General features: G+C 38.3%; 1 protein-coding gene across 2 annotated transcripts; it reads left to right on the top strand.

Annotated features, from left to right (window-relative positions):
• Positions 1–2,950: 2,950 nt before the first annotated feature.
• ACX2 (acyl-CoA oxidase 2) lies at positions 2,951–9,344 on the top strand. 2 transcript variants are annotated; one of them, XM_006826895.4, is made up of 7 exons: positions 2,951–3,500; positions 5,812–5,927; positions 6,116–6,996; positions 7,470–7,649; positions 7,777–7,943; positions 8,044–8,167; positions 8,858–9,344. In XM_006826895.4, exons 1-7 carry the CDS (start codon positions 3,034–3,036, stop codon positions 9,011–9,013), a joined length of 2,091 nt encoding a protein of 696 aa, XP_006826958.1. In that variant the 5' UTR covers positions 2,951–3,033; the 3' UTR covers positions 9,014–9,344. The 2 variants fall into 2 exon arrangements, with proteins under 2 accessions (XP_006826958.1, XP_088721815.1); XM_088865689.1 differs by having other exon boundaries at positions 6,085–6,996.
• The last annotated feature ends 3,485 nt before the right edge of the window (positions 9,345–12,829 follow it).

Raw genomic sequence — 12,829 nt, 5'->3', positions numbered from 1 at the left:
ATCATTGCGTAGTTGTACGTTTAACAAAAGCGATAAGATTTCATGATCTCATGAAAGCAGATTGTACATCTTTTCCCTCGACCTTATCCACTGTCTCTTAAATCTTATGGTGTATGTTGCTCCATTTAAACAAGGAAAATGGAGATGATAAAGGACATGATTTTTTATAAAGGGAAAAGTTTATACAAGGTTGCAACCTTAAAATGTAGAATTAACAGACGCATCTCAAAAATCTATAGGAAATGTTGTTTTAATGTTGAATAAACCCTCTTAATCAATCATCTCGACATTGAGATGTATGAATATGAAAAAAAAAAATTTGAGTCCCCGAAATAGTGCATCTTGCAACACATTATCTATACCGTCTATTTTCAAGATTTTAATTTATTTATAGATCTACTCGATTTTATCTATTTTTTAAATTTAAAATTTTCTAATTAGGTATGAAAATAGATTTTAATATAATACCAAAAAAAATTTATAATAAAATTTTAAAGTGCACCTTAATTGGATTGTTTAAGGTTGCATCCTTATAGAAACCGCACCTTTTTATAAATCCTAAGATGCATACGTAGATATACACCCCATGTTCGTGACCTATATTTTGAGATGGGTTTCGGACTTAATTTTGTAGGTATATATAATCTTTAACATGGAGGTCGTGAATGCGTTAAAAAAATAATTTTTAAGATGGATGTGTGATGCCTTGGAGGGTGCAAATGTAGTTATGCACCCATAGACGCATAAGTCACTTTTTCCTATGATTCATACGGCAAACAATGACATCAAATGAAAAGGAAAACAAATATTTTCCTAGATAAAAAACTCAAATGGATGATATCCCAAACATGATAATGCTTAGGAGACAGAAAAAATAAATGCCAAAAAGAAAAAAGTTAAAAAAAATTAGTCAAGAATGGCCGAAGGGTTGGGACAGGACAGGGCACAAAAGGCCAACGCTTCCCAACTCTCATTGGCCTGGTCGGGGCCAAGCATGGCTAGGGAAAATCCCTATAGGAACTAGGTTCGGCTTGGGCTAAGGTTGGCCCTACCCATGCCAAACTTGTTGCCAGCCCTAAGTTTTATGAGGGGATTATGTAGGTACCGGAACCTTCTTAGAACCAAGTCGATTACTGGTCCTGGATCTATAAATCCCAATCCATATCAATAGGTTTTGAAACCTTGATTGAAAATTTGGCTTATTATCTAAAACAAAATGGAAGTGGATCATCGAATGGGATAATTTAGTTTGAAACCTTGATTGGGAATCTGACTCATTTAAAGCAAAATGAGCATGTATCAACAAATGGGGTAATACAAATTAGGGAAAAGTTTTATTCTAGACTCTATTTAAGGAAACCGTTTTTAAAGAGACCAAAAGTTTCAAGATCTTTCTCATAATATATGGATTCAAATTATTGTATATTATAATTCACTTGATTTAAATAAGTCCAATTGACCACACATTATTGACCCAAACAAAATGTTAAACAACACATATTTCTATTTGTGTTTTTTTTATCTAAACGTATATCTCTATAATGTTTCTCTCTTAAACCTTTATCTTTCTCTAAAACCCTTCTCTCTCTTAAACATCTCTCTTTCTCCAAAGTGCTTTTGTTTTTCTCGCTCACTTTCTCTCTTTTTAAAACCCCTTTCAAAATAAAAAAAGACATCATTTAACATTTTGTTTGGGTCAATAATGTGTGTTCAAATTAGCTTATTTGGGTCCAAGGGGTTAAAAGATACAATAGTTTAAATCCCTATGTTGCCCTAAAAGTTTTGAAACCTTGGGTCTCTTGATAAATGGTTTCCCAAAATATGGTGTACAGATAAATTTTCCCTATAATTTAAGGGTGTGGTTTGTATAAGGTCGAGGCCCTAAATACTCAAAGTACGGCGCACCTTCAAATAGTACCCACGTTGGAAAAACAGAGTGATCTAATTGGTAACAATTAGATCAGAACCGGCCGGTTTCGGTTTCGGGTGGTTTTTGTGATCTCTTGGTATTAAAAAAGAAATTTAAAAGAAATGTATATAAAATCTAAAAAATAAGGAATTTGGTTTGTAATATATTTTTTAATATTATTTACATTATATTTTTCTATCTTTTTCAAAAAAAATTAAAAATACCCCTAAACACAAATCGATTATTTAAAATCCATTTTGTCAGTAATTTTCAATTTCTTTTGAATATATTTTGTTTTAATCATTCTTTATATGTTTTTTGTATTTTAGTATATTTTTTTGTGACTTTGTTTTTTTTCAACAAATTTTTGATCATTTGGGACTTGCTCGGTCAGGCCCCATGTCCAGTTAACCTTTCCGATTCGATTTTACGAACACTGAATAGTACAGAAATATATTCTTTTAGTATCGTGAATATTTATGGTGGCTTGAAAATTTATTTTCACTCCTAATTACAAAATTTATTTTTAAGTTAAAATATAATGTAAATCAAGTAAATCTATGAACACTTAAAAATATTAAAAATTGATGGGCTAGACAAACATAATAAAGTGCACTATTTATGAGACTTAAAATCAATTTTCTCTTATATCCCTACATGTTAAGATCAAGATGATCAAATTTTAGGATCTTTTAGTATTAAAATAATATTTTCTAATAAATTTTTGAGGTGCTTAAAGCCTCACTTAATTTTGCCCAAACTTGGAAAGTCCCGTAAGCTCGAAAATTTTGGGATAAAGGTTTAGGACACCACACTCTCGACCTTATTTTCCCGAAATAGTAAAATACTCGTCCTTTTCCAACGACGGGTATGGACCAAAGGCCCAATTTTTAACCTTATCGGACCCCAAAAAAGCGCTTACGTGGCTTAGCCAAACACAGACACGAAATCACGTCACCACGCCAATAGGAATTACCCACGTGTTAAAGTGTGGCGTGTTTGGCCGTCAGCAAATCTCCATGCAAAGAGACTCTCCCTCCATTTGCAATGGTGCGACACTCCACGCTCTCCTTCCTCTGCAATTTTTTTTTGGTTTTGTTGTTCTTGTTTTATCTGCAACTTCAATGGAGAAATTAGGGTTTTCTAGTTCCTCCTATTCATCTACAGCGGATGATCCAAAGGCCAAGAACGATCAAGAGATAGCAGAGAGGCGAATCCAACAGCTATCTTCACATTTAGGAGGTCAACCCTGTCTTCTCAGAGAGAACCAGCTTCTTCTTGTTCCATGTGCTAGGACAAAGCTCCATGTGAGCTCTGATTCTTTGGCAAATTACATGAGAGGAAAGCATAGAGCTATACAAGAGATCATTTTCACGTTCTTTAATAGTAGGCCTGACCTTCAAACTCCAGTCGAGATCTCAACAAAAGATCACAGAGAGCTTTGTATGAGGCAGCTTCTAGGGCTTGTGAGGGAGGCCGGGATCAGACCTTTTCGATACGTTCAGGATGATGCAGAAAAATATTTTGCTATAATGGAAGCGGCAGGGAGTATTGATATATCTCTGGGAGTAAAGTTGGGAGTCCAATATAGGTGAGATTCTTGTTCATGGTTGTTTCTAAAGATTAGGGTTCTGGTTTGTTGGGAATTCTTTTTCTTTAATACTCAAATTATGAGTTGTATTTAGAATTAGTCTTCCTTTTTTTTAAGGCTCATTATACACCATTGTTATACGAGTTTGAGATGCTTTAGATGTTTTGGGAAATAATCAGAATTTTTACGTTTACCTAATAGTAGCATCTGTGGAATTGTTTACAAGTTCTTACTGTTTATTATTATCTATTTTAAGACCATGATGTGGAACTGTTTGATTTTACCTTGTACACTGCTGTTTTGTATTGGATACTCCTTGAATTGAGGAAACCGTTTAAGCCATATTTGTTTTTTGGGTAAGTAAGTGGGGGACAAGGCCCCCTGCGCAGATTTTTCATTAATAGAAGAAGAAGTAACACATTATTTTACAATATAGGGCATTTGCACTGGATCAAATAATATAGGGCATATGCGCCAAATCATGTAGTAAAAGAAGAGAAAGAAATTCTTGCTGACGACTACGCCAAATCGAGGCGCTTGAATAAACTGATGCTCTCTTAGCGAGCGCATCAACAACTGTGTTCGTCTCGTGAAAGATATGGGCAAATAGACCACGTATGGGGCGAGAGCCTTGCATAAGCAATATTTGTTTTTCATACAATTATGCAAGCAGTTGTTTTATTTCAAACATGATTTTGCACTTCAGTTACATGGTCACTGTTGCTATCATGGAAAGAAGTTAATAGAACTCGGGCCAGTTGACTATGATTCTCCCAAGTCACTCAGATTCAACAGGCTGATGAGTTCGAAACACCCCCAACTTGGGTATGTATTATATTTTATCCGTGATTTATTATAATGAATCTATAATCGATTCAATATTTGTCTAAATCAATTACAAATGAATTATAATTAGTTTCGTATGAGCCTTTTTTATGTTTTTATGGTTTTGATTTTTTCTTATTTTTCTTCTCTTTTCTCAGAAATTCCGAGAAAGCAGTTTTCCTTATTTTTTAGTATTTTCACCAACTTCTTCTGTTTTGGCTTATTTGGAGGCTTGGGCAGGACTTGGGGCAGATGAATTGCACTCATCCGTGTCACTAGGCTTGCCCAGTGGGCGAGTTCCGGGTCTCATTCTGTGGTACCCATAAATAAAATGCAATCACCATATTTCCAACTCTCCTTCCCCTTCAAACTTCAACCTTAAAAGTTTCTTCTTTTCCAGGACTATGGATTTTTTTTTTTTTATATTATCCTTATCTTTTGACATTTTTCTCCACAATTTGTATGATTTTGATCTACATTCATTAATATTTTATCTTTTCCTTCCTCCCAAGTCTTTTCCCCTCTATCTCCTCTCTAACTCAAATACAAATTCATCCTATCTGTAAGAAAATTATCTTATGTTGCTCCCAGCTATTTCCAGTCCACCTCCTATATATTTGATTTAACCTTGAAGTATGGGCTTCATTGAAAGTTGAAACCAATACTTGAGGCACACATTTGTGGTCATAGTAGCAATCCTCAGAAATAAATGCTTAATGTTGCACAGTTATACTTAGCTTCACCGAGTTAATCAATACTTGGTAAGAGCGACTTGGACTTGCCAAACATACTTGGACTTGGTGGCCTACTTCTCTGGAACCAAGGTGGCCTACTGCTCTAGAACCAAGCCCAAGGGCTCTGCCCGAGTCTTGCAGTTTCCCTATATTTTGCATCAGCGTCGGTGTGGATTCACAAAGAACTGTTTTGTTTACTGACTATTGACTAATTATGTTCCAATCCACTTCTATGTGTTCCTGGAGGAGCAAATTGTACACTTTCTCTCTTGGGGAAACCCCAGCTAGGAGTATTTTTTAGACCCTAAACTTTGGGGATGTAACAAAGTAGTGATAAAAAATTTTAAAAAAGAAAAGCAATAATGTTGACTACAAACTCTAGAAGTGCCTGAGAAAAATCATGCAATAGGATTGAACACAGCCATCCAATTTTTGGACAGTCAGGTCAAGGTGTTCAATAACTATTTTATTTTATTTTTTTTGAAATCACTCATCTGGAGTTTCTAATGTGGACTCCAAAATTTCAGATCAAGAAATCCTTTTAAGTAGGTCTTTTGCCCAAGGGAGCAAATGTAGGCTTCCGCAGGATCACAGTATACACGCTTGTAATTTCTCCCTCACAGCTCATACAATGATCTGTCAAGTATAAATTGAATAATCATGTGCAATGTGCATTATTTGTGGAGAATAGTTTATCTGGCTAGCATTTATCTGCTTCTCAAGTTCACTGTCACTGAAACTCCTGTGTACAGTCTTTGGGGAGGTTCAATCATCAATTTGGGGACCAAGAAGCACCGAGACAAGTATTATGATGGAATCGATAACTTGGACTACCCAGGTTGTTTTGCTATGACAGAACTTCATCATGGTGAGCTCTTGTAGTACCCTGGTAGATATGATGTCTTATATTTGTTGTGTATTCTAGTCTTATAAGTCGATAACATCATTCATTCCCACCAAAAAACTGTGTTCTTCATACCAAGATTAGACAAATATTTTCTTCCTCGTAAATTTGTTTCTTACAGATTGACTTCTTGCAATATGCCCTGGAGAAAGGCTCGAATGTTCAGGGCCTCCAAACACAAGCAACATTTGATCCAGTTACGGATGAGTTTATCATCGACACACCCAATGATGGTGCCATCAAGTGGTGGATTGGAAATGCAGCAGTTCATGGCAAATTTGCCACTGTTTTTGCTCAATTGGTCTTGCCAACAAATGAATCCAAGGAGGGTGCCACTGTTGGTGTTCATGCCTTTATTGTCCCTATAAGGGACAGGGTCACTCACCAACCACTTCCTGGCATCGAAATCCATGATTGTGGCCATAAGGTTGGCCTCAATGGAGTCGATAATGGTGCTTTGAGGTTTCGTTCAGTGAGAATTCCTCGAGACAATTTGCTCAATCGCTTTGGTGATGTTTCAAGAGATGGGAAATATTCAAGTAGCCTTCCAACCATCAATAAGAGATTTGCTGCCACTCTTGGGGAGCTTGTTGGTGGTCGTGTAGGCATTGCTTATTCTTCAGTTGGAGTTCTCAAGGTTGCAGTTACTATTGCAGTTCGATATTCACTACTTAGGCAGCAATTTGGTCCTCCCAAACAGCCTGAGATCAGTATCTTGGATTATCAATCTCAGCAACACAAGCTCATGCCTATGTTGGCTTGCACTTATGCCTTCCATTTTGCGACAAAGTATTTGGTGGAAAAGTACTCTGAGATGAAAAAGTCTTCGGATGATTTAGTGGTTGGAGATGTGCATGCTCTCTCTGCAGGTCTCAAAGCTTATGTGACATGGTATACAGCCAAATCCCTGAGCATTTGTCGAGAAGCTTGTGGTGGTCATGGTTATGCTGCTGTTAACAGATTTGGGAGCTTACGAAACGATCATGATATTTTTCAGACTTTTGAAGGGGACAACACTGTATTGCTTCAGCAGGTGATCAATTACTAGAGAAGCCTTATCTGCAGTTTTTTTTAGTATTTCTTTTTGCCAAAGTATTCTATAGTTTAGTGGAATATGGGTGTCACTGCTCCTTTCCTTTGCTCTCTGTTTTATGGTGAGGGTTCAGCACTCTTCATGTAGTCCATCCATTTTCTTATAACCTTTACACTTACCTAGAAAAAAACTTAATGAAGCGTGGAAAACCATCATCGATTGGGGTTGTAGCTGTCTGATGATGGAGTGAGAGCGGGACCCACCATTGGGTCAACTCCTGTTCGGGTGGGTCCTGCTCTGCCTCTTCCAACCTTTTGTTGGATGGTGATGACTCTAATTTGACAATACATATACTATAGTTCATTTTGATTATAAATTTGTGATATACTTTTTTTTAATGTGGATGTCTGGCCCTGCTATCCTACACCTGCAAATTGCACGGAGCTTAGTACAATTTCCCATTCTCTATGTAGGTAGCAGGAGATCTCTTGAAGCAATACAGGGAAAAATTTCAAGGTGGGGCACTGTCTGTAACCTGGAACTACCTACGAGAGTCAATGGGGTCTTATCTCTCTCAACCAAATCCTGTAACTGCACGTTGGGAAGGACAAGAACATCTAAGGGATCCTAAGTTCCAACTTGATGCCTTCCAGGTGAGCCGAGTTGGCTTTAAGTTTTGACCTCATAATTTTCTTCTTGTAAATGATATATGGAGATTTTGATCTTTTACATTGGTCATAACTGATTTAGATATTGGAGGTATTTTAATTTTCTTTGCAGTATCGCACCTCTCGTTTACTCCAAACGGTTGCTGTTCGCCTTCGCAAACACAGTAAGACACTAGGTGCTTTTGGTGCATGGAATAGATGCTTGAATCATCTTCTCACGTTAGCTGAGTCACATATTGAATCCGTCATCCTAGCAAAGTTTATAGAGGCTGTTCAGAGGTAAATATATTTTTTTTTTTGGGGTGAAATAGAAGTGAGTGTCTTTTTTTTAGGTTTTTAGTTTACTTGATGCTAACTTTCTTTAGGTTCTACTCTGCAGTTGTCCAGACCGCAATACACGTAATGTTCTGAAACTCGTATGTGATCTTTATGCCCTGGATCGAATTTGGAATGACATTGGGACATATCGGATTGTCGATTACGTGGCTCCAAATAAAGCTAAGGTATTTCCAATCATTTAACTTATAATGATGTAGGCATCTTTGCGTTGTTTAACTCTGTCCATGTTTACATTAAAGCACTAATAATTAAATTTTTTGTAGATTTTAATCTTGAGTTTTTGTTCTGATATCTTCAGCCAGATGTTCTAAAGTTCATACATGTCATACATCACTGGAAATGACCAAAGCATTCAGTTTCCTTTCTGACAGTTTTATTTTGATAACCTCAATCTTCATAGCTAATATAATTTCTTTTATTCATCTCCGGAATCTTCTCTAGAAATGCCTAGCTCACCCCAAATCTCTAGTGGATGAGCAGAAGGTCGTAATATTCTTCACGTGACTTAATCATCATCATCCGAGCCTCATGCCAACTATTTGGGGTCGGCTTCATGTGACAAATATTTTATAAAAACTTATAATTTCACTTGTTTTTTTTTTTTTTCCTGTTGTTTTCCCACTAGTATAAGACAGATATCCATAGTTTAATTCGTGAGTACCTGTGTACCTTATATCCTTTGTATTGTACTCTCTGTCTAAGAGCTTCTTTAACTTCTCTTCTTCTAGCTATATCATTTTCGAACCTCAAAATCTTTATTCCTTCACAGTTCACATTATTCACTCTGTCTATTAGTTTCAGTTATTACAACGTACAGGTGACTCACTCTGATGCCTGATCGATATTATCTGCAGGCTATTCACAAGCTTACAGAATACCTCTGTTTTCAAGTGCGTAATGTTGCTAGAGAACTTGTGGACACGTTCGATCTCCCTGATGAAGTGACACGGGCACCCATTGGATTGCAATCGGAGCCCTATGCACACTACACCCAATATGTTGGATTTTAATCTGGAACTTGGGGCCAAGCTGTCAAAAGTTATAATTTTAGGGACAGTATTTGCATTCCCATCACATCCTAATATTGGATGTGGAGGCTGTGCACTGAGAGAGAATATGATAAGTGGTTTCTGATGTGCCCACGTTGACGGTAGGATACTCTTTTGTAGCTTTTAATTGTACTGCTACTATAGTCTTGTAGCATTTAACTGGTTATGAATTTCACGGGAAGGGGAAATAAGAGGGAGTTTCTCATCCGGATTTGGTAAATGTGAATGGATATAGCAATGTGGCTGTGGTTGTATGGAAATATCGCAATTTAGAATGAATAATTTCTGTTAATTAAGGCTCACGTGAAGTTCTAATTATATAAACAAGCTTTTCTTTCCTTCCACAGTACTTAGTACTTCGTTAGCCTTCCCTTTTTTGGGCTGTATGCTCTTTACTTTGTCTAAATGTTGGCAAATGACTTTCAGCTTTCAATGCTCTAAAATGTAAGCAATGCTGTGTGATTAAAATCTCCTTAATTTTTAAATTTTCTTTGTGATGAATTACACCCTTCTTGGGTACTGTTGATTTTGCCACTCTTAATCCATGCCAAGCTTAAATTAACTGACTTTCGGTTACAAGTTATGTAAAACATTAGTAGCTTCTCAAGAGAGGACTAAAGTATATATATTCGAGGCCATAGAGGAAAGAATGGTGGGATTTGGCGTTAACCAAAAGTCATGCAGTCAATTGCAGAGAAGTTGACCGGAAATAGATCCAGGAAGGTGGAGAGATAGGGGCAATGGAGGTGGAGGCTGGAGTAGAAGTTGGAGAGAGTTGTTTTGGGAGTAGAGGTTCTCTCAAGGAAGGGTTCACGATGGCCAGCAACAAAGATGAGATGTGATGCGAGGTACTGCCCAAAACAGCATGGGAATGAGTTGGGAACACAGGCAAGGGCAGCTGTGATGCCAACACCCCTTCAGGATTCTGCTGCCATGGACGAGGTGAAGGTTATTGAGTTGGAGGACAATTCTATTGAGATGTGGAGAGCTATGTTACGAAATGCAATAGTCTGTTCTTTCAGGCCCCCTGTCAAAGATCTAAGTATGACTTGGGGTTGTAGCCTCTCTTGTAGGTCTATTGCAGGCAACTGGGCGCTTATGATCTTTGATAGAGAAGAAGATGCTAAAAACTTCTTTTAAACAGAGGTTTTGGAGATTTAAAGGTGTCCTCATGACCTTGCAGTGGCGGTCTTTCAAAGCAAACCATTCACTCATGCAATTGCCCCTTGGTTTGGTTGCATGTTGAAGGGATTCCCATCCATGCTTGGATAAAAGAGGACTACTATTCAATCTCCATCATGCAGGAAGGAGTTCCAACTATAGCCTTGAGATCCACTACAAGTTCTTCATCCTCGGTGGGGAATGAGGTAGAAAGCAAAGGTAAGCAACCGATCCATTCAGCTCAAAAGCAGGGGAACACACAGCAACAATGGAACCTAGTTTCCAAAAAGAGAAAACATAAACTGCATCAACTGGTAAATGGCCAAATTTGTAGACCAATAGGCAGGTTTGGAGAAGAAAGGCTATTGGCTCCAATGCTGAGGCTTCTGTTGGCGGGAAGAGACTCAGCAGCTGAAGATCAAATTCAAAAGGATACTCTTCACCAACGGATACTCCCATGGGTGTGTGCATGGGACAACTTTGTTTGACAGGTCAGCGTACGAAAATGGAGAGCCATCGGAGCAGGGGCTGATCATGGTTGCATCCATGAAGTCCAACCGGGACGTTTCCCATCGCAGCACCCCCGAAAAGTCCATAAGTGAGCCCAGGACGATTGTCCACAGAGCATATCTGACGGTGATGGAGGAGGAAGTTGGATCTTCAAGATTTAAGAAAGGCAAAGAAGCGGTTGTACTAGAGCAACACAGAGGTCATGACATGGAAAAGGCAAGTATACCTTTTCCCACCTGTCCTTTCCCTAGAGATGTATCTCTTCAGATTATGCCTCTATACACGAATACTTTTTCCTTAACTGGAGACCATGGTGAAAGTTTTTTCATGCTTCTCATTTCTGGCCTGAACCTTTCTATTTTAATCAAAACCCTAACCGCTGCCAAAAACTATTTGTCCCCATGGCTACCCAAAAAGTTACCATCGTTGACTCACAAGACCAAAATGTAACTCCCCATGGCTGCCCAAAAAATTACCATCATTGACTCACAAGACCAAAATGTAACTCCCCATGGCTGCCCAAAAAATTACCATCATTGACGCACAAGACCAAAATGTAACCTTGTGTGACCCTGCTTTGCTTCCTGCCCATTCAGAGGGCACGGTAAGGATGACCTTCTCTCAATGGCAGGGTGGATGCAATTGGGGTACCCTTATCATCAAAACTCCATCTATGGTCATCAAAACTCCATCAATGGTGGCCACAGAAGAAAATTGAGCCAGAGGCGTGTTGCTTGCCAACATTCCCTCTCCCCCCCCCCCCCCAATTCTGATTTCGGAGTCCTCAGACTCTTTGGAGGACAACCTTTCCCTGAGGTCTGAAGAGATGTTGAGGGCCATGCATGTCAAGTTTTCGGGAGAGGTAAGGATTGCAGAGGAGACCATTGTTGTGGGAGAAATTCTGTTAACCCAAACCCCTGTTCGAGGAGAGCAAGAATTAGAATTCAGAGAAAGATGGAGGAATGGCAGCTGCGCTACCCTTTGATCCACTCTCTATTGGCCCTCCGGGGGTCACTCGGGTTGGCCGAGAGTTTCGGCCCAAATGAAGATGCTTTCCTGGAATATTTTTGGGGCACATGCTCAGTAGACTTCTATTTTTTTTCCTTCTTTGGCCCCTTGGGAGGTCTTTTGATTGTATGGGACCTCCGGTCTGTGGAAGTCTGTTTTTGAATTTTTAGATCTATTACTTGTGATGTTTAATGGACCTGGCCCCTTTTGTTGGTGCTTGTCGAATGTTTATGGACCGATATGCCCTATCGAAAGCTTTTTTGCTACTTTATCTTATATTGTTTTTAGGTATTCATATCTTTGGTATGGGACAGGGGATTTTAATCAAACTAGAGGACCACATGAAACCTTAACCGTAAGCTGTCTTAATAGTGCTATGATTGCTTTTGATAATTTTATGAGGGACAATAGCTTAATGGATTCTAACATTGTGGGCTCTCTATATATATCGATAAATAATTATGCTCTTCACCCCCAAAAATGTTTTAACTAGATAGATCGCTTTCTTGCATCAGACCTTTGGGAAGCTAATTTCCCAAATCCATGGTGAAAACTTTAACCCACTTGGCCTCTAGTCATGTTCCCATTTTGCTTGACACAGAGGGGGATGCTTTTGGTCCTTCCCCTTTTCGCTTTGAACTCATGTGGTTGGGTGAAAACAATTTACGAGTGAAAGTTTTAAATACTTAGAACACCACGCATAAAGAGGCCTGGTCAGTCGCAAGTTAAAAATGTTGAAGCAGGGGCTTAAACAATGAGGAGATAGCAAATTTGGAAATTTAGCCCAAAAATTGCACTAGCATCGAGCAATATAGAGCATCTTAATAACATTGAACAAGTTAATGGGGCTTAAGTAATGATCAAAAGCGGGCTACAGAAAAATTGAAAGGATTTGGACAATCGATTAAGAATGGGGGAGACATTTTGGTATCAAAGATCTTGCCCAAAATGGATAAAGTAGGGGGATATTTTTTTGTCTTCCCTTGACCATTCTTTTCTGTGTATCACCAATGTCCTTTGTACTCTTCTTTCTTCACTATCAATTTAAGGTTAAGATTATCGAAAAAAAAAACCCAAATACTTCCATACAAGCTCAAG

The sequence above is a fragment of the Amborella trichopoda genome, chromosome 4 (genome assembly GCF_054954075.1).
Source record: "Amborella trichopoda isolate Santa Cruz 75 chromosome 4, AtrichopodaSantaCruz75HAP2 v2.0, whole genome shotgun sequence".
Classification (NCBI taxonomy): domain Eukaryota; kingdom Viridiplantae; phylum Streptophyta; class Magnoliopsida; order Amborellales; family Amborellaceae; genus Amborella; species Amborella trichopoda.
Note: the sequence above shows the minus strand (reverse complement) of the source record. Positions and strands in the feature narration are given on the sequence as shown.